At 42.7% G+C, this 27,200-nt stretch overlaps 2 protein-coding genes across 3 annotated transcripts in view; one reads left to right on the forward strand and one right to left on the reverse strand.

The window, feature by feature from the left end:
* Positions 1 to 26,625, forward strand: part of LOC119967718 (E3 ubiquitin-protein ligase TRIM9) — a 39,384-nt gene extending 12,759 nt beyond the window's left edge. The window contains exons 3-8 of one of the 2 annotated variants that reach the window (XM_038800600.1): positions 5,283 to 5,405; positions 7,597 to 7,707; positions 10,610 to 10,763; positions 11,935 to 12,092; positions 17,469 to 17,607; positions 26,221 to 26,625. In XM_038800600.1, coding sequence (XP_038656528.1) covers positions 5,283 to 5,405; positions 7,597 to 7,707; positions 10,610 to 10,763; positions 11,935 to 12,092; positions 17,469 to 17,607; positions 26,221 to 26,528 — 993 coding nt within the window. In that variant the 3' untranslated portion in view covers positions 26,529 to 26,625. The remainder of the gene's footprint in view (positions 1 to 5,282; positions 5,406 to 7,596; positions 7,708 to 10,609; positions 10,764 to 11,934; positions 12,093 to 17,468; positions 17,608 to 26,220) is intronic. The other variant, XM_038800601.1, reaches the window with a different exon arrangement.
* Positions 935 to 1,748, reverse strand: LOC119966898 (40S ribosomal protein S17-like). Its single transcript, XM_038798854.1, has 2 exons — positions 1,519 to 1,748; positions 935 to 1,106 (listed from the first exon to the last, which is right to left on the reverse strand). Exons 1-2 carry the CDS (start codon positions 1,746 to 1,748, stop codon positions 935 to 937), a joined length of 402 nt encoding a protein of 133 aa, XP_038654782.1.
* Positions 26,626 to 27,200: the final 575 nt, after the last annotated feature.

Genomic DNA, 27,200 nt, shown 5'->3' on the forward strand with positions numbered 1-27,200 from the left:
GTATTGGACAGTGTTAATTTGATTCAAGGAGCTGCAATAAAGTCAAATTGTGCAGCGAATCTGTCTCTTTATTTGATGGGTTGGTAGTAATAGAGGTGTAGTTGGAGAAAATAATGCTAGGATGAGTCAACTAAGAGTTCAAAAGTAAAAGTTTCAAATGTCATCTTAAAATACAACCCAGATTTGCAGGCAAAGGGACTGTAACTGTGAGCCAGAGGTGCAATAAATCTGGACAGAAACACAATTCAATTACAATTAAGTGCTGTAAATTATTTTACAGTGTTGTTAGATCTTCATTTTTTAATGTAAATTATTTCAGTCGAACTACTTTTATTTTATTTTTTTTACCATACCAGACATATGGGGCTGGGGTTTAACCCTCCTCACTGGCGTGTTTGAAGGTAAGGGGCACACTGTCTTCCTGCCAGCTTTCTACCTGTTTCTCATTTTCTCTGGATGATGGGGGTGACAAACACTTTACCCATGAATGAGGGAGGCTCATGCCAAGTGGGTGGCCCGGCAGCTTTTTACTGGGAAAGCTGGTGTTGGGCAAAGTGGGGTGTGAACCTCCTTTGTGGGGCCCCAGTGCCCAATGGAGGCACCTGTTCCTTCCTTCCCACATGATCATAGACTCCCTTTAACCTCCCACCACAATCTATCATACATTTATCCATCCCCATCTGCAGCATTAAATCTTGAATTATTTTCTAGTGTTGGAAATATTTCACGAGCCCTATTTTAAAAGTTTTGTCTACGTAATATGCAATTCAAACAGTGGATTAAAAAAAAAAATCAAAAACCATATTTATAACAGAATTTTAAATGAAGAAATGTTGTTTGTAATTTGTTAATGGAACTGCTTGCGAAAATATAATATTTTGAGTTGTACTTTTCTTTTTGCTTTTGTCTTTTTTTTTAATGATAGGGCATTGTTTTACAAATAATTTTTGATTCTTGGAGATCCGAAGACTATTCCTACCGAAGGTTGTGTGACCTGCATATTGGATAAGCTGCCAAAGTCCAGCAGCTTCAGCATCTCCTTGGTATCTTGGTCCACCTCAATCACCTCCTGATCCAGAGCGGAGAGTAAAATCATAGAAAAATTACAGCACAGAAGGAGGCCATTCAGCCCATCTTGTCCAGTCCAGCCTGAGGACACCCTTTCTAATCCCACCTTCCTACACCCAGTCCATAGCCCTGTATCTTACAGCACAAGGTGCAGATCCAGGCACCTTTTAAAATAGTTCAGGATCTCTTCCTCCACCACCAACCCGGACAGGCAATTCCAGACTCCCACTACCCTCTGCGTAAAAAAAGTTCTTCCTCATGTCCCCTCTATACCTTCTGCCACTTATCTTGAATCTATGACCCCCAGTTCTAGAATTCTCAATCAAGGGAAACAATTTTATCCTGTCCACTCATCTTTTCTCCTCATAATTTTGTACACCTCAATTAAGTCCCCCCCCCTCGGCCTTCTTTATGCCAAGGAAAATAATATAAAATATATATATTTTTAAATCCCTCCTCTCCTGCTCTTCTTGCTGCAGTTTGATGGAGATGCCTCTGACAGGCCCACACTGAATACGCTTCATTAAGTGTGTCACATACCCTGCAATTTTGATGCAAAGTTTCACACTGGGATGATGGCAATCTCCTCGCAGACCCAAGTCATTGCCGAGGCGGGCGTAATACTTTTTGATGATCACTCGGGCGGCTTTCTTGATCGCCTTAGTCCTCACACAACCCATCTTGGATTCCAAGAGAGAAAAGAGCTAGTTGTACTTGTTATGTTTTCCAATATAATCAGGCTGTCTTTGTTTGAAGCGTCGGATGGGCAGAGACTGGAGAACTCCTGCCTTTGTGAACCCAAACTTTAAGAATGGCTGCTCGGACATCGGATTTTTGGTCTGGGAGCACAGGCTGGATTAGAAGTTGGGGCAGGAAGTCCCAGAAAAATTGAGAAGGCTGCCAGATGCAGAGGTGGGCTGAGCAGAAGGCTTGCCTTGGGGATCAGGCACTGTATCCAAAGTTTCAAAATAAAGAATAAAACTTGAAACATCCCTCCAGTTCTCACGATTCTAGGGGTTTTGTATGGTGAGGACTACTGTTTACAAACTTTAAAGCTGGTCACTTTTAAAATGGTCCATTTGAATTTCTGTTAGACAATTAACAATCAAGGTAATTTAGAAACAGGAAAGCAGTTGTTTGTGGGAAGCTATACTTGAGGAATTTATGACTCCAATGCTGCCACTAAATCTGAATTCAAGGGTGTTTCTGTGTTGAGGGAATAGTTTTAAAAGAAATAATTTTTATTGAGATTTTCAAAAAATATCAAAAACAGAAAATAACAACAAGAAACAGTATTAACAACAAAAAAAAGAGAAAAAACACAATAACCCCCAAAACCAACCAACCAACCCCACCCTCCCCCCCATCTGAAAATGTAAATTTCAGATGACACCTTGGCCTGAACTCTACATTTGGGAGACTATCGTCTCCCGCCGGAGCTGAATCGTACCTGATTTGCGCTCACGCTGGGAAGTGTCATACACACCCCTGTCCGTATCCATGGTGCTGATGTGGAGGTGGTTGACAGCTTTAAATTCCTAAGTGTACACATCACCAACAATCTGTCCTGGTCCTCGTCGACGCTACAACCAAGAAAGCACAACACTTAAATTTCCTCAGGAAACTAAAGAAATTCGGCATGTCCACATTGACTCTTACCAATTTTTACGGATGCACTATAGAAAGCATCCTATCTGGCTGCATCACAGCCTGGTATGGCAACTGCTCAGCCCAAGACTGTAAGAAACTACAGACAGTTGTGAACACAGCCCAGTCCATCACGCAAACCCGCCTTCCATCCATTGACTCTGTCTACAACACCCGCTGCCTTGAGAAAGCAGGCAGCATAATGAAAAACCCCTCCCACTCGGGCTTCTCTCTTCCAACCTCTTTCATCAGGCAGAAGATACAAAAGTCTGAGAACACGCACTAATTAGATTAAAAAACAGCTTCTTCCCCGATGTTACCAGACTCCTGAATGACCCTCTTATGGACTGAACTGATCTCTTCACACATCTTCTCTACTGAGTAGTGCTATACTCCGTATGCTTCACCCAATGTCATATGCCTCACTAATGTTTATATCCATGTATTTACATTGTGTATTTATCATATATCCTGGCCGGGATTCTCCGCTGGCATGATTCTCCGTTATGCCGGTGCCCGGGGGTTTCCCGACGGGGTGGGGCTGCCCCACAATGGGAAACCCAATTGACCAGCCGGCATAACAGAGTATCCCGCCAGCCGGTCGGGGCAGAAATGTGGCGGGACGGAGAATCCCGATCCCTATGTTTTTTCATGAATGGAACAATATGCCTGGACTGTACGCAGAACAATACTTTTCACTGTACCTCGGTACAAGTGTCAATAGATGTAAATCTAAATCAAATCCAGAAGCAATTCACAATCGTTAGCCATGCAAATTAATGCATGGCGGGGATTGCGAGGGATTCCATAGTGAATCCCGCTAGCGGGCCACCATTTTCAGCTGGGCCCCCTCACCCCTTGCAATGCAATTCCACTCCTCTCCAGGATTTTATTGGTAACCCCACTGATTTCAAACCAGAGACCCCCCCCCCTCTAATTTACAGAGGCCCCCACCAGGGCTCTCCCATTACAGAAATGCCCACCAGGGACCCCCCTCCCCCTCATTACAGTGCCTCCCACCAGGGAGCCCCCAATTACAGAGACCCACCAGGGGCCCCCAAATGACAGAGACTCCCACCAGCCCCCCCCCCCCCCCTCCCCCTCCATTACAAGACCCCCCCCATTAAAGAGACCTTTGCTTGAAAGCTCCCCCATAAGAGAGAGGCCCTTGCCTGGAAGCCCCCCATAAGAGAAGCTCCTGAATGGAAGCCCATCATAAGAGAGACACCTGACTGTAAGCCTCTCATCAAAGAGATCCCTGTCTGGAAGCTAGAGAACATTCCGGACAGAGGCAGTGAAAATAAGTCTGCTTTAACACTCACCTATTGGCTCAAGCAGAGGAAGCAGAACCTATAAATTCCTGGAAAGAGAAAATTAGTCAGCTGGGTTTAAACCCCCTCAGATCTTTGATCTGCAAGCCTTTCATTCATATTTCTGTGAGATTGCTTTAACTAGGCTGTGATTGACAACTTCCACACACACATAGACTTATCTGCGTTATAGCACAGTGTTTAGCATTGTTGCTTCACAGCATCAAAGACCTGGGTCCGATACCCGGCTTGGGTCACTGTCTGTGCGGAGTCTGCACTTTCTCCTCGTGTCTGCATGGACTTTTGCGGGGTGCTCCGGTTTCCTCCCACAAGTCCCTAAAGATCTGCTTGTTAGGTGAATTGGACTTTCTGAATTCTCACTCAGCGTACACGAACAGGCACCAGAATGTGGCAACTAGGAGATTTTCACAGTAACTTCAATGCAGTGTAAGCCTACTTGCGACACTAATAAAGATTATTATTTCATTATTATTAGCTATTTGCATTGTTTAATTCATCTCCCTTCATCGCTTTCAAGTAACCAGCTGTGAAACTAAGCAATGTTTATAAACATCTTGCGCGAGTGACAGCTCATTGGCCACATCAAAGACAGTTAAGTACTTTCTACAGAGAAAAGAGAAAGTGAGAGCATTAAAGCACTTAACAGGTTAGTTTCACAGCTGACTACTTGAAAGTCACTCAAACCTGAAAAGAGATGAATTAAACAATGCAGACAGCTAGGTATGTGTGTGGATTCTGCCAATCAGAGCCTAGTTAAAGTAATTTCGCAGATCTATGAATGAAAGGCTTGCAGATCAAAGATCTGAGGGGGTTTGAACTCTGACTAGCTTTCCTTTTCCAGGAATTTATAGATACTGCTTCCTCTGCTTGAGCCAACAGGTGCGTTTTAAAGCAGTAATTTATTTTTACTGCCTCTGTCCGGAATGCTCTCTAGCTTCCAGGCAGGGGTCTCTTTGATGGGAGGTATATTTGCGTTTTACTTAATAGATTCTTCCCAACTCGCAAATATTAGTCGTTCGTACCTTGTTGAGTCAAGCACAACTGAAACCCTAGTGTTAGAAATCAAGAATTCGGACCTTAAAGCTCTTAAATAAAAGTATATTATACCTCAAAATCTTGAAATCTTACACCATGTTCAGGGATGGGGCTTGGGTATACTGCGAGAGGCTAGCCATTGCGATGAAAATGTGGGCCATGATATTTCTAACCCTCACAGTTCCATTTGTTCTTTTATAGGAGAATGGTGTGGAGGTTGAAGCTTGTCTTGTGGCACAATGTGATGCACTGGTTGATGCATTAAATCGCCAAAAAGCAAAATTGCTTACTCGAGTTACCAAGGAGCGTGAGTTTAAATTAAAGGTAAATTCTGGATTGTGCCTGGTTTTTTTTTTTGAAAGAGGTCTCCAAATTGGATCATTCTGCTGTTTTTTCCCCAGAGCAATCGCGGCAATTTTTTCCTTTCCAAGAAAATATTCAACTCTCTTTTGAAAGTTACTGATGAATCTGATGCACTGCCTTTCATGGCCGTAATGCTTTGCTGTATTCAAAAAAAAAATTCCCTCTTTCTCAATTTCTCTTGTTCTTTTGCCAATTATATTAAATCTGCATCTTCCGGGTACTGACCCTCCTGTCTGTCTCTCTCAACTTCCTCCATCAAAATCCTTCACAATTTTGAAAACCTCTATTGAATCTCCCCTCAACCTTCTCTTCCCTGAAGAGAACAATCCCAGCTTCCCCAGCCTCCACATAACTGAGCGGTCTCACCCCTGGTATCAGTTTAGTAAATCTTTTCTTTTGCCTTTCAATGTTAGACATTAACATTTTACATTTTGTTTGCAATAGTTAAAATTAAGAATACAAATGAGTTTCACTTGGAAGTGTTCAAGGTTTACACCACATTGTGCTTTACAAGTTAAATATTTGAATATTAGTTTAGACAATATGGTTGAATACTTTAGAAACAATTTCAATCAAAATTATAGAAAATATGGAACTGATCATGTGATGTTCAACTTATGTACTGAACATGAGACAGAATAATTGTAATGATTTTAACTATTTAAGGGGCACCGATTTAAAAAGCAATGGTCTTGAGAGGGTGAAGAGAATTAAGAAACATGCTCTCAACAGGTGTACAAAAATATCTGTGGTGCACCAGTGTGAGATTCTCTGAGCAAGGCCATAAGCTGAATGTGCATCTTCCTGTTCCTTACAGCTAAGCATTGCATCAATTCTGAAAGAAAATAGGAAAAAAACAACCATTAGTTTAATGTATGGCCAAAGTAAATGAACTAAATACAAGATGGTGACTTATAAATCCAGTAAGAAATTCAGAAGAAACATCTTTATCCAAAGAATAGTGAGTATGTGAGACTTGCTGTCACAAGGAGTAGTTGAGGCAAAAGCATAAATGGATTTGAAGAAAAAGGTAAATTAGCAAAATAGGGCGATATAGGAATTGAGGTGTATATTGATGGGATCAGATGAAGAAAGATGGAAGGAGATTCACATGAAGGATAAACACTGGTATGGCCCATTGGCTGTTTCTGTACTGTAAATACTTTGTAATATACAGTGTTCTATGTTTCTCTGCATATTAGTTGGGTTTTATGAAAATTCGATCGCTTTGTGATCAACTTGCTGATACTAACTCTTTACCACACAATTTTAAAAACTTGAGTTCAAACTATAATGCTGTTATGGTAGGATTTGATCTCTCAGTCTTGTTAGTCCAGAGCTCTGGATTACTAGTGCAGTAACATAGCCACTACATGACATATCCCTAGTTTCAAATATCCTAGTTTCATACCTCTGTAAGTATGTGTGAGTGTGATGGGGGAAATGTGGCATAAAAGCAGGGCTTTCTTTTTTTCCATATGAAGCACCATATCCTTTGCTTCACCATGAGCAGCATTGCAAAAGCTATGTCAATGTTAGGTAAAGGAGTTATTCTTTGCAGTCTTGGTTCTCCAGGGTAATTGTCCAACATATTCAATGTTTCTTCCATAGTCCTGAGTAAATACTAAATGCTTGCAAGTGAGATATTTGGGTAGTTCACACAGCTGACGCACTGTGCATGTTTTTATGTTTTCACTCCCCAAGTCAATATTGACAAGTAGATTTGTGTGGACAACACGCTGGAATGGCATGGTGGCACAGTGGTTAGCATTGCTGCCTCACAGCGCCAGGGACCCGGGTGCCCAATTCCGGCCTATGTCTATGTGGAATTTGTACATTCTCCCTGTGTCTGCGTTGGTCCCCTCCCACAGTCCAAAGATGTGCAGGTAAGATGGCTTGGCCATGCTAAATTGCTCTTAGTTCCAGGAATGTGCAAATTAGGTTCTGGGTTATGGGATAGGGCAGGGTGATTAGGAGAGTGGAAATAGGCACAGTGCACATTTGAAGGGTCAGTGCAGAGTCGATAGGCCGAATGGTCTCCTTCTGCAAAGTATGGATTCTATGATTATGATGTATAACTTTCTCTTGTTCCAATCATGTATACTTTTAATGTGTTGAGTTACATTATAAACATTGTACCTGTGTTTTTCAGGTGGTTCGGGAACAGATAAGTCACTGCACATTGAAACTTCGCCAAACGACCGGTCTCATGGAATATTGTCTGGAAGTATTAAAAGACAATGATCCCAGTGGATTCCTACAGGTGTGTAGTGTGCATCTATTTGTACTTGTGCAGTAGAAAATCTTCCTTTTAGCAATAAATATTTAAGTGACATGGCCTGTTAGAAATGTGTTAACAAGGACAAATGACCAACATTAACATTGATTTCAAAGATACACATGGAAGGAGTAGAAACATACTTTAGTGCAAAACAAATGATTTCAATTTCACGTGGAAGCAATCCCAAAGTGTTTTCTCTATTGAAAAACAATAAGATAAGAGTATAATCTATTTCTCGCAGGTGCTCTCTTTCAGTACTTTTGCATTTGTTCATATCTAATGTATTAGGGGTCTCACCTCTATTTTAGGGGCTGGTTTAGCACAGGGCTAAATAGCTGGCTTTTAATGCAGACCAAGGTAAGCCAGCAGCATGGTTCAATTCCCGTACCAGCCTCCCCGAACAGGCGCCGGAATGTGGCGACTAGGGTCTTTTCACAGTAACTTCATTTGAAGCCTACTTGTGACAATAAGCGATTTTCATTTTTCATTTTCATTTCATTTCATTTTCATGAGTACCTTATTTTAAAGCTGAATCTATTTGCATTAATTTTTGAAGGAAGCATTACATGGCACAACTCAAAAGGGATTTTTAATTGAACAAGGTTTGTAGCACTAATCCTTGATATGAATCACAAAGGAGAAGCAGCATGATTTTGCAGTGTATAAATGAGACTTGTAAGAAGGGCATAGAGTGCAATAGTGAAAATGCATGATGAATTTGTACAAAGCATTAGTTGGGACTCAGGGTGACTGCAGTTTTAGATGCACTGTTCCAGAGAGAATGGTAAAGCCACAGAGAGTGTACAGTGTGTATTCACCAGGGCAATGTCAGGGATTGGATATTAGCTATGAGGAGAGATTGATAATCTCCAGACTATATCCCACAGAAGCAGCGAAAGCGAAGAGGAAATTTCAATAAAACTTTTGAAAATTGATGAAGCACTTTAGTAGGGTGAATAGAGAAAGGCTGTTCCTTCAGTTTTGGAGGGGATCGATGAAGGAGGATAATCCATTTAAAATTGTCATTGAAGGAATGATGGGGAAATTTATTTCTGAAGTGGATTGTTGTAATGTTTAACCACATGGTGTGCTTGAAACAGAAGTCCTTTCATCTTTTAAAACAAAGTTGGATAAATATATGAAGTCGGGATGAGAAGCAATAGGGTTCATTTTGCATCTCCCTTGCAATGAGCTGGCACAGGTACAGTGGGGGTAATTTTAACTGTGGACAATGATGTGAAATCAGTGATCACAAATTAGCCACCCATTGTGTACCTTATCCATATTACTTTGTGAAGTCACTAGGAGAAGGAATCAAGTGTGGTGTGCAATGGCAGCCAAATTGATATTGCCCATTCTACACCATTGTCCATAAGAACTTATGACAGAGGGCAGCACGGTGGCGCAGTGGTTAGTGCTGCTGCATTACTGCGCCGAGGTCCCAGGTTTGATCCCGGCTCTGGGTCACTGTCAGTGTGGAGTTTGCACATTCTCCCCGTGTTTGCGTGGGTTTCGCATCCCACAACCCAAAGATGTGCAGGGTAGGTGGATTGGCCACGCTAAATTGCCCCTTAATTGGAAAAAAGGAATTGGGTACTCTAAATTTATATTTAAAAAAATGAACTAGGGACAGAAGTAGGAGTAGGCCATTTGGCCCTCCGAACCTACTCCACCCTTCAATAAGATCACAACTGATCTGGTTGTGGTCTGTGTTCCATTTTGCTGTCTGCCGCCATAACCCTTGACTCCCATGTGTAACAAAAATCTGTCTAACTCAGCCATGAATAAATTTGAAGATCCAGCCTTCACTGCCTTCTTGCAAAGAGAATTCCACACTCTAATGACCCTCTGATATAAAATATATTCACCTCCTCTCTGTCTGAAAAGGGATTTCTCTCATTCTTAAACCATGCCCCCAAAGTTCTAGTTTCCCCCTTTATTACTAGCGAAATAGAGGAGAAAAGCAAGGAATTTATGATAAACGATGGAAAAAACACTGGTTAGGCCTCAATTTGAGCAGTGTGTTCACTTCTGGGCAGTGCACTTTAGGACAAGTGCCAAGGTGCTAGAGAGGATGCAGAAGAGATTTATGAGAATGCTACCAGGTATGAGGAGCTTCCGTTATGTGGCCGGACTGAAAAATTGGTGTTCAAAGCATAAATGGCTTTGATAGAGTAAATGGAGGAATTGTTCTGAGTGGCAGAAGGCTAGGTGATTGATAAAAGAACCAGAGGGACACAAGAAAATATATTTTTAGACCATGAATTGTTATGATGTGCAATACATTTGCCTGAATGAGTGGCAAAAGCAGATTCAATAGTAACGTTCAAAAGAAAATTGGACAAATATTTGAAGGATATCTGCAAACACACTTGGTAGGCAAATGGCAGCTTCTTGTTAGCGGCATTATTCTGTTTGTAAACAATTAGTCATAGAATTTTGCAGCACAGAAGGAGACCCTTTGATCCATCGTGTCTGCACCGGCCATCAAGCACCTATCTATTCTAATCCCATTTTCCAGCATTTGGGGCATTGCCTTGTCTGCTGTGATGTTTCAACTGCTTGTCTAAGTGCTTCTTAAATGTTGTGAGGGTTCCGCCTTTACCTCCCTTTCAGGCAGAGTTCCAGATTCCCACCATCTTCTGGGTGAAAAGGGTTTTCCTCAAATCCCCTCTAAACCTCCTGCCCATTACCTTAAACCTGTGCCCCCTGTTTATTGACCCCTCTGTTAAGGAAAACAATCCCAGCCTATCAAGCCTCTCTTTACAGCAAAAATGCTGCATCCTGTGCCAGTTCCATACTTGAGCGTTCATCTGAAACAAATTTGAATTTAAAATTCACTGTTAAAATTGACAACGCATCATATGAAGTGCTGTGGTTCTAGATTTCAGATGCTTTAATCAAGCGTGTGCAAGTGTCTCAGGAGCAGTGGGTTAAAGGAGCTTTGGAACCCAAAATAAACCCTGAATTTGACCTGACGCTCGACAATGGCCCATTACTGCAGTCAATTCATCAACTTGATTTTATTCAAATGAAAAGTAAGTAACAATGTGTGAAGAAATTATGTAATGTGATTTTAGGTTAAAACTTGCAACTGGGTCTTTTAGTTTATGCCAAGAACTTTACCTGACGGTGGTCACATACCAACTGCATATTCAGGTAGTGGAAGGCCTTCCGATTGATGAAAGGCACCCCCAAATGACCCAGTGTTCGTAGGGAGACAAGTTTGCTATCGACCACCTCCTGGATCTGGGGCAAATCCTGCTGCCCGGGGATCCTGCTGTGCCTGGTCCAGACGGAATATAGTCTGCTGCCTGGGCACATAAGGCATCCATCACAGTGCCAAAGTCTTTGGCGGCACAGACGGTCTGAAAGATCCTCGAAGGACAGGCGCCGACGGTATACATATGGCCTGATGCGGGCGCCTCCTTTGCACTTCTTCGTCGGCCCATTGGATGGCCGGCACTGGAGCCTCACTGGCTGTCCCCTGCTCTTCTGGGGCAGGCTCCTCTTGTGCAGGGTTCTCCTCGAGCAGGCCCCGTGCCTCTAGCCTCCGTGTGTTCGTAATGGCATCTGCGGCTAGGTAGATAGCGAGTATTGCTCGCTTGAGAGGGGGGGGGGGGGGGGGGGGGGGGGGGGAGTATTCCTTTGCCCATCCAAATCCAACAGATTACATGGTGACCCTGATTTGCACTTCAGCTCCACCCCCATGGTCTCCTCCCCCTCCCTCCCTGTCCCACCAAACCCACCCCCTCAGCCATTTCCCTCCCCGATATGTTGCCTTTCACACGGCTCACCTGTCCCCACCAGTGAGTGGCACCGGGAGCTTCTATCCTCACCACCCGTCCCTGTCAACAGGTACCGGTGGCTGCTGCAACCCATGGCAGCGATAGGCTCTGCGGCCCCTGTCCTGTCTGATTGATTGATCACTCGGTTGTCATTGTGGCTTATTTGATGTTACCCTCTCCTCTGTGCCAGAAGGTTGATTGGTTAAAAATCCTGTCCAAGATTTGAGTACATGATCTAGGCTTGTCAATATGGTTAATAGATGGATAAAGCTGAAACCGAGTGTAAATTCTTTGAACCACATCCTCTTAACGTAATTTTAAATCTCCATTTCTGAAACTATTAACTTTGAGGAAATGGAAACTGATTTTAGGTTTATTAATGCTATTGTACAAAGGCAGAATTAGACTGAGGTGTGCTTAGTTCCTTCTGCAGTGCCACCTGCTCCAGTATTACAATTGGAGAAATGTTGTACTCATAATAACAATGCCACACTTGCATGGAAGGCACCACCACTCAACCAGACACAGATTGAAGGCTACATCCTAGAACTCGATGATGGAAATGGTGGACATTTTCAGGTCAGCATTTCACTTTTCATATTGTCATGATATATTTGCAGCTGAAAATAACAAATTGATTTTCAGAATTGATAACAGTGATTGAATGGTGAGTTTGTGCAATACTTCCTTTGAAAGTTAGGAAAGTCGTCCTTTAATAATGATGACAGGGACTGGTGATTGTATCTGGAATCTACCTGGTGTGTCTGGCTCAGCAGCTCACTCTGGGAAGATTTTCCCTGGTTGCTGTTTATAGAGAAATTACAAATGCTTTCTTTAAAAACGCATTCGCTTGAACAATACATAGGGGAAACCGTCCCCTGTTTGATAGGTTTACCGAGCCATGTTGATCATTCACTAAATAGAATCTTCAACATTATTCTCTTTTAAACATCCAATTATAATCTTTTGGAACTACAGGGTTTTCAATAGCTCAGACATGTGCCCTGGTCTGATTTCCATTTCATTTGACATCCAAAGTCATTTTTATTCACCATGCGTTCTTGCTGATATAAAAGAACAGTATACATTCTCCAGTTCTGTCCCGGAAGACAGAGCAAATTTGATGTCAGTTAAGATTGACCATAATATAACTTTTGCCAGCTTTATCTCAAAAAGTCATCAAATGATCATAGCTCTGTTATGACACCCTGGGCTAGTGCGTGGTCAGATCCATCCCCACTAGATCCGGAGTCACAACACAGGTGAAATGAGACTTTATATTAATCAGATATTAACCCATGACTTTCATTGAGTTGAACTGACTACAGTAACCAGGTTTATAAAATTTAAAAACAAGTAACATTTTATTATTAACGGTAGTTATTGCTGCCTCACGGCACCGAGGTCCCAGGTTCGATCCCAGCTCTGGATCACTGTTCCGGTGTTTGCGTGGGTTTCACCCCCACAACCCATAAGATGTGCAGGTTAGGTGGATTGGCCACGCTAAACTGCCCCTTAATTGGAAAAAGTGAGTGGTACTCTAAATTTAGTTTATAAAAATTAACAGTAATTATGGGGCGGCTTGATGGAGCAGTGGTTGGCATTGCTGCCTACGGCGCTGAGGATCTGGTTCGATCCCGGCCCAAGGTTACTGCCTGTGTGGAGTTTGCACATTCGCCCTGTGTCTGCGTGGTTTTCACCCTCACAACCCAAAGATGTGGAGGTTAGGTGGATTGGCCACACTAAAATTCCCCCTTAATTGGAAAAAAAAATTGGGTTCTCTAAATTTATTTTAAAAAAATATTAACAGTAATTATAATTTAATAGGCAAAAAGTACAACTGGCTATCCATTATCTGATTCCCAACCCATGCCCCTTTCTAACTCTTTCCTCCCCAATGTGTGTGTATGTGTGTATAAGAACATAAGAACATAAGAACTAGGAGCAGGAGTAGGCCATCTGGCCCCTCGAGCCTGCTCCGCCATTCAATGAGATCATGGCTGATCTTTTGTGGACTCAGCTCCACTTTCCGGCCCGAACACCATAACCCTTAATCCCTTTATTCTTCAAAAAACTATCTATCTTTACCTTAAAAACATGTAATGAAGGAGCCTCAACTGCTTCACTGGGCAAGGAATTCCATAGATTCACAACCCTTTGGGTGAAGAAGTTCCTCCTAAACTCAGTTCTAAATCTACTTCCCCTTATTTTGAGGCTATGCCCCCTAGTTCTGCTGTCCCCCGCCAGTGGAAACAACCTGCCCGCATCTATCCTATCTATTCCCTTCATAATTTTAAATGTTTCTATAAGATCCCCCCTCATCCTTCTAAATTCCAACGAGTACAGTCCCAGTCTACTCAACCTCTCCTCATAATCCAACCCCTTCAGCTCTGGGATTAACCTAGTGAATCTCCTCTGCACACCCTCCAGCGCCAGTACGTCCTTTCTCAAGTAAGGAGACCAAAACTGAACACAATACTCCAGGTGTGGCCGCACTAACACCTTATACAATTGCAACATAACCTCCCTAGTCTTAAACTCCATCCCTCTAGCAATGAAGGACAAAATTCCATTTGCCTTCTTAATCACCTGTTGCACTTGTAAACCAACCTTCTGTGACTCATGCACTAGCACACCCAAGTCTCTCTGAACAGCGGCATGCCCCAACATTTTATTGTTTAAATAATAATCCCGTTTGCTGTTATTCCTACCAAAATGGATAACCTCACATTTGTCAACATTGTATTCCATCTGCCAGACCCGAGCCCATTCACTTAACCTATCCAAATCCCTCTGCAGACTTCCAGTATCCTCTGCACTTTTCGCTTTACCACTCATCTTAGTGTCATCTGCAAACTTGGACACATTGCCCTTGGTCCCCAACTCCAAATCATCAATGTAAATTGTGAACAATTGTGGGCCCAACACGGATCCCTGAGGGACACCACTAGCTACTGATTGCCAACCAGAGAAACACCCATTTATCCCAACTCTTTGCTTTCTATTAATTAACCAATCCTCTATCCATGCTACTACTTTACCCTTAATGCCATGCATCTTTATCTTATGCAGCAACCTTTTGTGTGGCACCTTGTCAAAGGCTTTCTGGAAATCCAGATATACCACATCCATCGGCTCCCCGTTATCTACTGCACTGGTAATGTCCTCAAAAAATTCCACTAAATTAGTTAGGCACGACCTGCCTTTTACGAACCCATGCTGCGTCTGCCCAATGGGACAATTTCTATCCAGATGCCTCGCAATTTCTTCCTTGATGATAGATTCCAGCATCTTCCCTATTACCGAAGTTAAACTCACTGGCCTATAATTTCCTGCTTTCTGCCTACCTCCTTTTTTAAACAGTGGCGTCACGTTTGCTAATTTCCAATCCACCGGGACCACCCCAGAGTCTAGTGAATTTCGGTAAATTATCACTAGTGCATCTGCAATTTCCCTAGCCATCTCTTTTAGCACTCTGGGATAATATATATATTATATATATATATATATATATATATCACACATAGACAAACAACACAGAGCAAAAAGGGTGGTTGAGAGGTAAGTACAGTAAATAAAAGGATAAGGAACTTGGATTCAGATGGATGTCTTCCAGTTAATTTCTTTCTGAAAGTTAGGCCTTCAGTTGGGTATTTTCTTTTCCTTCAGCTTGTAATGATCTTCACTTTGAAGATCTAGAGGCTTCCGGCAAGCTCTCACAGAAAGCATGACGCTGGAACCTGTCGCTGACTGTTGTCAGGCAGAACACTGACCCTGTCCGACACGCCGGTTACCAATTAGCCAATTGACCCAACTTCCTCCAAAACCGGTTCCTAAGATTCACTCAGCACCGACAAGGCTGGTTGTTCCTCCAAAATATAAAACCTAGGAACACACTGTCCTGGCAAGCACTCTTCTACTGTGCGCATTCTGATTGTGGGTCCATGGACCAAAGTAATAAAAGAAAAGAAAAGAAATGGGAACAAAGGAAATAAACAGGAAGGATTCTTACACTACACCTTGGATAGGAATGTTTATTATGAGCAATATATTCAGGGCTACACGTCTCTATAATATTAGAAAGATTAAATCCATTTGTTATTTCAATTCTGATTGCATGGTTTGATTGCCAAATTGGTTGTCGCTGAATATTATAAAACCCACTATAGGCAAACAAAGCTTATTGAAAACAAACTATAACTCAAGCTTGTGTACTTCATACATGGTAACAAAAAGTAGGCTGTGTTTCAAGGCTGTCAAATAACCTCTGCGGTGAGATGTTAATAAATTTGGCTTGCAGTTTGCTGTATCAACATATCTGTGATATATATCAACATATCTGTGGTTCAGCCAAATAACACACAAGCCTGTGTAATGTTCCACATGTAATACCAGTCCAATAACCAGGAATGAATGGATCTTAGCCCTTACATAATAATATTTCGAGTAATCGGTAAGCTTGATGTAAATGGCACAATTATTAATCATTCAAGATGGATTTCAGCATATTAACCCTTCTGACTAACAGTAGCCGCATAGACTGCCTGCAAATAAACCTCTAAACTAAAGCAAATCTTCCTGAAATCATGGTAATGTATTAGACTCCAATTCTGATGAGTTATGTGTGTAATGTAATCGGTAACTAACATTTAGATTTATCTGCGGTAAGCTTGAAATAGCTGCTGTCCAATGGGAAGATAAATTAGCTACAGAACCCCTCGAGAATATTTTATTTAACTGATAGTCAAGCACCAGAAAAACATATGAGCAACATTCGGTATTCTTCTGATTTTTGGGTGTACAACAGGCACAACGTGTACCAATATTTGAATCTGAGGACTTGTGCTTGACCTGTACTGTTAACCATAATGGTGCTTGCTGTTTCTTGACGGCTACTAAATCACCATTGGATAAATTGAAACACGTAAAGCAGAATCACTCTGCAAAATGCAAGAAAAACTAGGCTAAATATCTGGGCCGGGATTCTCCTTTCCGGGGACTAAGTCCCCACGCCGGCAGGAAAACCAGCACAAACCACTCCGGCGTCAACAGCCCCCAGGAGGGTGGGGGTGGGGTGGGGGGAGTCGGAGAATCCTGCTGCTGTTGTCTATTCTCAGACTAACTTTCCTGTTATAATGCGTCTTCACCAGCAATAGGGGAAGTTGTTGGTTTTATCCCCTCTGGCACCGGGACCATCTTCTTCTGGCATCACAGCCCTGCCTCGATTTGCTGCTTGCCCCCTACCCATGCATGTTTCCCTCTACTCCAGGATTCAACAAAGTGCCGCATCCATCTAGCAGCAATCCAAAATTCTGTCCTGTTATCGGGCAAGCTGTGACTGGAGCCATGTCAGAATGCAGCGCCTTTGCCTCTTTATTAAACCAGGCCCATGATCCAATATCAGGTGAGCCTCAGGCTTCCAGCTTATGCCCAGAATAGACACAAATTAATTTCCATCCTATATTTTTGACTGTTCCTTCCTCTCTGAAGGAGGATGGCGTTGAAAGTCACCACATACGAGAGATCCAGAAGGGATTTTTAAAAAAAAGTTAAATATTTACATTTCTTTGCTTCTGGCTAGGATAGATGGAATTAATTTTTGCACTTTATTTGTAACAGGACAAAATATTGAAAGGAAACTAGGGAATTTAAAAAATGGTTGTCTGGAAATTGTTTGCAATATTAATGTTCAACCACTAGATGCTGAAAGAAAACTGGTTAACACCTTCATTTCAAAATAGCAGATAGGAATGTCATAAAAATGAACACTTAAAGCATTTGACTTTGCAGAGTAGTTTCTTGGCTCTTGTCATGGATGATGCTCCATTATATAGTAATTATAATTTGTATGCTTGTGCCATTTATGCAACAAGGAAAGTATACACACCTTAAGTACTGTAGTTCTGATCATGCATTGGCATTCTTAACTAACTATTAGTGTTCTTGGAATTTCAGGAGGTGTACGTTGGCAAAGAAACTGTGTGCACAGTAGATGGACTTCAGTTCAACAGTGCCTACAATGCAAGAGTAAAAGCCTTTAACTCAGGGGGTGTTGGACCTTACAGTAAAACAGTTGTGTTGCAGACATCTGAGGGTGAGCGATAGTCAATACCAATTCAATCTTACAATGTTAAGAACTTCCATGTAATTGTGTTTCATCAGTACTGACAGTATTATCTCTGAATTGTTTTAACTTGGCTGGAGATCTTAGCCACTGGATTTGTATCTTGAGTAATAAAAGGGATGATAGGACAAGGTGATGGTAAACGGAGAAGTAAAGAAACAAAAAGATGGATCCAGAGGAGTAGTAAGTGCAAAAAAACAAATTGTGACCAATAACTGCCTTCCAAAAAATAAATGGGAGCAGATGTAAGGATCCAAAATAGTTGAATTCAGCTTTGGTGAGTCCAGTGTCTGACTGAAAGATGAGCCATTGTCCTTGATCTTACTTTGAACTTAATTTGACAAAATAGGTGGGTGAGGTTATACTGAGACTGCAGTGGAGAATTGAAATGACATGACCAGAAGTTGAAGGTAAATTGCCATCCCGGATCAGATCCCAACAGGGATACTGGACAGAAACCCTAATGTTTTATTTTAATTTTGTAAGACTTGTGAGGAAAGGATATCTCGCTCAAGGAGGGATTTCTTGCAAAATAGGAATATGGCATATAAAGCTTTATTACTAATACAGTATTAAAATATCTTTAACATCACACAGGAAAATGCACCAGATACATATAATACCCCTTAAACAATGCTAATCAATACAGTAACACAATAACCCTTAACTGCTACCTTTACCCCTATTCAAACAGAACCATCACAGATCTGGTTTCCATCACAGGTTTGCACTGGAGTGCTGAGCTTGTGGCATTTGAGTGCTACAGTGAGAGTTTGGTGACTGAGGGAGTATAAGGGTTCATTTTTATTTAAAGTCTAGTATTTCTTTTATTTAGTTAATTAACTTAAAAGTTGCTGTTTGGTCTATAAGAAGGTGAATTTTGAATCAGCTTTAAACAAGGTTCTACTTGGACTTACTTGCAGCTGGAGCTTGTTAATTAGTTAATTGCATTAGGCCAGTTTTCAGAAGCTAGAGTCACAGTATAAATAGGAGCTAGTTACAGTGCAGACTTTGTTTGCACTGGAGTGCTGAGCTTGTGGCATTTGAGTGCTACAGTGAGAGTTTGGTGACTGAGGGAGTGCTGAGCTTGTGGCATTTGAGTGCTACAGTGAGAGTTTGGTGACTGAGGGAGTTAGGTGAGGAGGGAGTAAGGTGCTCCTTACATTTAATTTCCTATATTTATCAAAGAGCGTGAAGGGAGCCAGGAGTTTAGAGTACAGCTGACTGGAAGCAGAGTCAGAGGGCGGAGGTCCAGTTGGTCCAAGGGGCAGCTAATTCTGTAAAGTAAGAGGGGATGGAGGCTAGGGCAGTTGTATGCTCCTCCTGTAGGATGTGGGTGGTGAGGGATACCACTGGTGACCCCGCTGACTATACCTGCGGGAAGTGCACCCAACTCCAGCTCCTCAGAGACCGTGTTAAGGTACTGGAGCTGGAGCTGGATGAACTTCGGATCATCCGGGAGGCAGAGGGGGTTATAGAGAAGAGTTACAGGGAGGTAGCCACACCAAAGGTACTGGACAAGAGTAGCTGGGTTACAGTCAGGGGAAAGAAAATTAACAGGCAGACAGTGCAGGGATCCCTCGTGGCCGTTCCCCTTCAAAACAAGTATACCGTTTTGGATGCTGTTGGGGGGGATGACCTACTGGGGGAAGGCCCCAGCGGCCAGGTCTCTAGCACTGAGTCTGGCTCTGGGGCTCAGAAGGGAAGGGGGGAGCATAGAAAGCAATAGCAATAGGAGATTCAATGGTTAGGGGAATAGATAGGAGATTCTGTCGTCGCGAGCGAGACTCCCGAAAGGTATGTTGCCTCCCGGGTGCCAGGGCCAGGGATGTCTCTGGTCGTGTCTTCAGGATCCTGAAGGGGGAGGGTGAGCAGCCAGAAGTCGTGGTGCACATTGGTACCAACGATGTAGGTAGGAAAAAGGGTGTGGAGGTAATAAACAAGTTTAGGGAGTTAGGCTGGAAGTTAAAGGCCAGGACAGACAGAGTTGTCATCTCTGGTTTGTTGCCGGTGCCACGTGATAGCGAGGCTAGGAATAGGGAGAGAGTGCAGTTGAACACGTGGCTGCAGGAATGGTGTAGGAGGGAGGGCTTCAAGTATTTGGATAATTGGAGCGCATTCTGGGGAAGGTGGGACCTGTACAAGCAGGACGGGTTGCATCTGAACCAGAGGGGCACCAATATCCTGGGGGGGAGGTTTTCTAGTACTCTTCGGGAGGGTTTAAACTAATTTGGCAGGGGAATGGGAACCGGATCTGTAGTCCAGCAACTAAGGTAGACGATAGTCAGGACGCCAAAGCACATAGTGATGCAGTGGGGAAGGTAACAATGACAAAGGAGAGTACTTGCAGGCAAGGCGATGGGTTGAAGTGTGTATACTTTAATGCAAGAAGCATCAGGAATAAGGTGGGTGAACTTAAGGCATGGATCTGTACTTGGGACTACGATGTGGTGGCCATCACAGAAACTTGGATAGAAGAGGGGAAACTCTTTAGATCAAATAGTTTAGATGGGGTAGTGTTTGTGCAGTGTGTCCAGGAAGCTTTTCTAACACAGTATGTAGATTGTCCGACCAGAGGGGAGGCCATATTGGATTTAGTACTTGGTAATGAACCAGGGCAGGTGATAGATTTGTTAGTGGGGGAGCATTTTGGAGGTAGTGACCACAATTCTGTGACTTTCACTTTAGTAATGGAGAGGGATAGGTGCGAGCAACAGGGCAAGGTTTATAATTGGGGGAAGGGTAAATACAATGCTGTCAGACAAGAATTGAAGTGCAGAAGTTGGGAACATAGGCTGTCAGGGAAGGACACAAGTGAAATGTGGAACTTGTTCAAGGAACAGGTACTGCGTGTCTTTGATATGTATGTCCCTGTCAGGCAGGGAAGAGATGGTCGAGTGAGGGAACCATGGTTGACAAGAGAGGTTGAATGTCTTGTTAAGAGGAAGAAGGAGACTTATGTAAGGCTGAAGAAACAAGGTTCAGACAGGGCGCTGGAGGGATACAAGATAGCCAGGAGGGAACTGAAGAAAGGGATTAGGAGGGCTAAGAGAGGGCATGAAAAATCTTTGGCGGTTAGGATCAAGGAAAACCCCAAGGCCTTTTACACATATGTGAGAAATATGAGAATGACTAGAGCGAGGGTAGGTCCGATTAAGGACAGTAGCGGGAGATTGTGTATTGAGTCTGAAGAGATAGGAGAGGTCTTGAACAAGTATTTTTCTTCAGTATTTACAAACGAGAGGGGCCATATTGTTGGAGAGGACAGCGTGAAGCAGACTGATAAGCTTGAGGAGATACTTGTCAGGAAGGAAGATGTGTTGCGCGTTTTGAAAAACTTGAGGATAGACAAGTCCCCCGGGCCTGACGGGATATATCCAAGGATTCTATGGGAAGCAAGAAATGAAATTGCAGAGCCGTTGGCAATGATCTTTTCGTCCTCGCTGTCAACAGGGGTGGTACCAGAGGATTGGAGAGTGGCGAATGTCGTGCCCCTGTTCAAAAAAGGGAATAGGGATAACCCTGGGAATTACAGGCCAGTTAGTCTTACTTCGGTGGTAGGCAAAGTAATGGAAAGGGTACTGAGGGATAGGATTTCTGAGCATCTGGAAAGGCATTGCTTGATTAGGGATAGTCAGCACGGATTTGTGAGGGGTAGGTCTTGCCTTACAAGTCTTATTGAATTCTTTGAGGAGGTGACCAAGCATGTGGATGAAGGTAAAGCAGTGGATGTAGTGTACATAGATTTTAGTAAGGCATTTGATAAGGTTCCCCATGGTAGGCTTATGCAGAAAGTAAGGAGGCATGGGATAGTGGGAAATTTGGCCAGTTGGATAACAAACTGGCTAACCGATAGAAGACAGAGAGTTGTGGTGGATGGCAAATATTCAGCCTGGAGCCCAGTTATCAGTGGCGTACCGCAGGGATCAGTTCTGGGTCCTCTGCTGTTTGTGATTTTCATTAACGACTTGGATGAGGGAGTTGAAGGGTGGGTCAGTAAATTTGCAGATGATACGAAGATTGGTGGAGTTGTGGATAGTGAGGAGGGCTTTTGTCGGCTTCAAAGAGATATTGATAGAATGCAGAGCTGGGCTGAGAAGTGGCAGATGGAGTTTAACCCTGACAAGTGTGAGGTTGTCCATTTTGGAAGGACAAATCTGAATGCGGAATACAGGGTTAATGGTAGGGTTCTTGGCAATGTGGAGGAGCAGAGAGATCTTGGGGTCTATGTTCATAGTTCTTTGAAAGTTGCCACTCAAGTGGATAGAGCTGTGAATAAGGCCTATGGTGTGCTAGCGTTCATTAGCAGAGGGATTGAATTTAAGAGCCGTGAGGTGATGATGCAGCTGTACAAAACCTTGGTCAGGCCACATTTGGAGTACTGTGCGCAGTTCTGGTCACCTCATTTTAGGAAGGATGTGGAAGCTTTGGAAAAGGTGCAAAGGAGATTTACCAGGATGTTGCCTGGAATGGAGAGTAGGTCATACGAGGAAAGGTTGAGGGTGCTAGGCCTTTTCTCATTAGAACGGAGAAGGATGAGGGGCGACTTGATAGTGGTTTATAAGATGATCAGGGGAATAGATAGAGTAGACAGTCAGAGACTTTTTCCCCGGGTGGAACACACCATTACAAGGGGACATAAATTTAAGATAAATGGTGGAAGATATAGAGGGGATGTCAGAGGTAGGTTCTTTACCCAGAGAGTAGTGGGGGCATGGAATGCACTGCCTGTGGTAGTAGTTGAGTCGGAAAATTTATGGACCTTCAAGCGGCTATTGGACAGGTACTTGGATTAGGGTAGAATAAGGGAGTGTAGGTTAACTTCTTAAGGGCAGCAGGGTAGCAATGTGGATAGCACAATTGCTTCACAGCTCCAGGGTCCCAAGTTCGATTTCGACTTGGGTCACTGTCTGTGTGGAGTCTGCACATCCTCCCCGTGACTGCGTGGGTTTCCTCCGGGTACTCCGGTTTCCTCCCACAGTCCAAAGATGTGCAGGTTGGGTGGATTGGCCATGAAAAATTGTCCAAAATTCTATGATTAACCTAGGACAAAAGTTCGGCGCAACATCGTGGGCCGAAGGGCCTGTTCTGTGCTGTATTTCTCTATATCTATAGATCTCAATCCACTTTCAAATACATTTAGCAGACCCAGGTATACTTGCTTAAGAGATGTTCTTTGAGAATGTTTTAAGTGATAAATTTAAATTTATCACTTAAAATTACATTTTTAATTTTTTAAAAATAAATTTAGATGCCCAATTCATTTTTTCCAATTAAGGGGCAATTTAGCATGGCCAATCCACCTAACCTGCACATCTTTTGGGTTGTGGGGGCGAAACCTACGCAAACATGGGAAGAATGTGCAAACTCCACATGGACAGTGACCCAGAGCCGGATCGAACCTGGGACCTCGGTGCCGTGAGGCAGCAGGGCTAACCCACTGCGCCACCATGCTGCCCTAGGGAAGAAGAGTTAGCAAAGTAGTTTTTGAAGTCAGTGAACTTATAGTGGATATTGGTCGATAGCCAATCCCCAGAAATGGAAATCGAGATGTCAAGGAAAGGAATGGAAGAGTTGGAGGTGGGCCATATGAATCATTGAATAATAGAAGGCGTGTGAAGGGAGGAATTTGGAAGCAAGATGTGAACTCTGTTTTCCTCTCTACAGATGCTGCCAAAAATTAAAAGATCATTAGGTTCAGAAAATTAGAAACTGTTAAACTGGCAAAGGGGTAACCATCGTTCAGTCTGTTCATGACACACAGAACTGATTTCTTCTTTTCCTCCTCTTGTCATATATTTTCCCACATCTGTGACTCTTTGGCACTCTGTTGTTTTAACAGTTTCCAGGCCCTAACCACCGCCTCTACGCCATGGGCATCCAATCTCTCTACACTTCCAACTCCCACCAAGATGATCAGAGGGCGTTGCATTTCTTCCTTAAACTGAAGCCAATCTAGCCACCATCCACCATCACCATCTTCCACCAGCAGGCTGAACTTATTTTCACATTGATAAACTTCTCCTTTGGTTCCATGCACTTGTGCTGCCCTAGATTTAGTTCTTGGGGCTAAAAGGATCAAAGTATATAGGACGAAGGCAGGAACAGGTTACCGAGTTGGATGATCCTCCACGATCATAATGAATGACAGAGCAAGCTCAAAGGACGGAAGATCCCAGAATAGAGCGCTGGCTCAAAAGACCGTAGCTTTTACTTTTTTTTAAACAAAACATGGACCATCAGTTTAACAACAAGGAAAAAGCATTTACTAAACATAAAAAATTGGATTATAACACAATACACCGTTATTCCCCCCTTAGTTTAACAATTCACTCAAGTTTTAGGATTAACACGGGTCACAAAGTATATCTTAATCTACAATGGTCTCATTACCTCAAAGTCCCTTTTAAGCTTTCATGATGACTGGGCAAATACACGCACTCTTCTCTGAACCTAAATGAATGTTTGTGGATATCTCCTCAGAATTCCCCCAGATGATTGTCACGTGAGAGTTTCCAAACTCCAATCCCAAAAACACATTTTAAAATCTTCTTTCATAATAATGCTTTCCCTTAATAGTTTGCATTCCGAAATCCAGTCCAGATTTACAAATGGCCCTTTTAACCCAAGCTTCTGCTCTTTAACATCAAATCCAGTTGAGGATTTTACACCACCCCCTTTTAGGTTTCCTTTGTCTTAACTGTTTTAACACAACTACTTTTGTACAAAGTCGAAAGATGTACAAGTTAGGTGGATTGGCCATATCTTTTTATTAAAACAGTAAAAAATATATACAAGTCCAAATGGTACAAACACGTTGGGTACCCTCCCCATAGTACTGACATACGGGAAGGGGGCTAGGATACTCTGATTATTAATCAGTTCACAACACAGTTGTACAAAAAAAACCGGTACAAGCACTAAACTTTGTGCTGGAGAGGCCAGATACCCTCGCCTCTGTACCAACAGAAGGGAAGGAATGGAGGGGTGGGGAGGGAAGGAGTCCGGGGTGTTGGTGGAGGGGGGCCCAATAGAGCACTACCTGAACTATCTACGGAGGCAGAAAAACAAAAGAACCTTCAATTATGATTCCGGGAGTCCCCCAGAGGAGGTGCTAAATTGCCCCTGAGTGTCCAAAAGGTTAAGTGGGGTTACGGGAATAGGGTGAGTGCGCAGAGATAGGGTGCTCTTTTGGAGGGTCTGTGCAGACTAGATGGGCCAAATGGCCTTTTTCTGCCTATGATTCTATAAAACTCTGAGATCCAGCCACTAATTTTCATAGTTATTTTAACTTGCCTTCCAGAGGCTGTAGTAAAATCTCACAAACCTGAAAATCACTTCAGATCTCTTTTTGGCATTTATTAAGCGCTGTCTGTCTTTACTGGACAGTGCTCTGTTCTAACACCTTTAACCTCAGACTTCTTAGAAATATTTCTTCATTTCTCTAGTTTCCTGAACTAACTGACCTTCAGATCTTGCACTTTTTCTTAACCATTATACCAAGATGAGCTTTTCTTCTGGCAAAGCTGAGAGAGATGATGCCTTTCTAGCCTTCTGAATCAACTACTTCTAGCAAAGCTTTGAGAGCTGCCTTTTTCTCACTACCTATCTTCCAACTGCAATCAAATTAATTAAAGTAAAACTTAAAATCTTCTCTACCTTACAAGGCCCCAGTTGCTAAGATACTACTGCTTTTTTAAAATCCTTTATGTTGTAGCCCTCTCTAAGCACAATCAAAACCCAGCTGGAACTTAACCAACACCCACACATATTAACACCTTTATCCAGCATGAATCTAACTATAGGTTCAAACCTCCCAGGCACAGCAGCATTAAATTAAACCTACTTAAAATAATACTTTATTTCTAATGTTTACCAATATATGTATAATTCCCTAAAACTACCTTTGTTTTCCAACACAATTGAGCTATTGTTACCCCTTCTCAGTATTTAATATTAATCTGAAAACTCACCTTGGAATAGAAGCAATGAAGCTTCACAGAAAGATTACCTGAGGAATTATAGCCCTTGCAGAGGTTCAAATACAGATTTAGCTAACTACTGTCCTTGAAATGTGTTCAAAGATAAGATTAAGGGGCAGGAGAAGATGCTTTTATTGTTCCAGTCATTCCTCTATACGTTTCATCCATTATTGTTTCCATCCTCTTACTGTTCAAATTATTAAAGGTCAATGTGAAAGAACAAAGATATAATGAGTTAGCGTTTTCGTACAGTTAACTATTAGTGGAAGAGATTTGTGCTTTGACACAAATGCACATCAATTTCTTTTCATAGAAGAGCAAAGATTGCTATACCTTGGGTGCATAAACTTTCCTTTTACTCCTTTCAACCTTTCACAAATCAGCATGATATAGCTTTGTTTCTTTGCTCCCCTTTGTTTGCTTCGTGCATTGAAATCATCCAATCCAAAACCTCTGGACTAGCCTGCCATACACACTTGCTAAGCTCAAGCAAATGGTGGCCTCCTTGCATTATTCCTCAGGGAAGTAGGGACTGGGATAGAAGGATGGGGGTCTTACAGAATATGTCGCCCATTATTGCTGTTGTATTATTCCATTTCAGTGGCTTGGTTCACCTTTGATCCCACTTCGGCCCATCCGGATATCCTTTTGTCTAATGATAACCTGACTGTTACATGTAATAGCTACGATGATCGTGTGGTGCTGGGATCTGTCGCACTGTCCAAAGGAGTCCATTACTGGGAACTGTCTGTTGACCGCTATGATAACCATCCTGACCCTGCTTTTGGAGTGGCAAGAATTAATTTAGTAAAGGATATGATGTTAGGCAAAGATGACAAGGCCTGGGCCATGTATGTCGACAACAACCGCAGCTGGTTTATGCACTGCAATTCCCACACAAATAGGTAAGTGGTTCATTTTGTGACTTTACACTATTTCCAAAATCTTCAGTAACCTAACCACCCTTTCAGCTGAGCGAAAGAAAATTCTCAGCTGGTGCAGTGGATTAATGACCAAATTACTGAATGAAAATGAAAAACAGTGCTTTTGGAAGTTTTTAATTTGTTCTTGGGATTTGCTCAGCGATTATTTCCATAAGGGCATTAGAAATCATGGTGGGTTGGGCTGTGCATAGACCAGATTGAGTAACGCTGGGATGATTCCTTCTCAGAAGTTCACTAATCAACTAGTTTAGTGGTTTATTTTCAACAATTTTGGACTTTAATTGGGCGCAACCTAACAAAATTGGAACAGAGACCCAATGCAAGTGCATTTAGCCGAGCATTTCCCAGCGCTGAGAAACACCACGCTATCTATTGGACAGTTTTCATTTGCAAGCCTCGCCAAGGTTGCATTTAGTCCCGCCTCCGCTTGCATGAACTCCGAACCCACCCGTCCCCCAAACCCCAACTCGCCTATAAGCAGGCCCTAGGAGGAGGGGGAGGGCTTCCATACCCAACCTCACACATGCAGGGCACCCCCATGCCTGATCCCTGGCATGGGAAAAATGTCAGCCTGGCACTCTGGCAATGCCCCTGCCAGCTAGAACCCTGCAGTTTCCCTGGAAAGCTAGCAGTGCCA

The sequence above is a fragment of the Scyliorhinus canicula genome, chromosome 6 (genome assembly GCF_902713615.1).
Source record: "Scyliorhinus canicula chromosome 6, sScyCan1.1, whole genome shotgun sequence".
Lineage (NCBI taxonomy): Eukaryota > Metazoa > Chordata > Chondrichthyes > Carcharhiniformes > Scyliorhinidae > Scyliorhinus > Scyliorhinus canicula.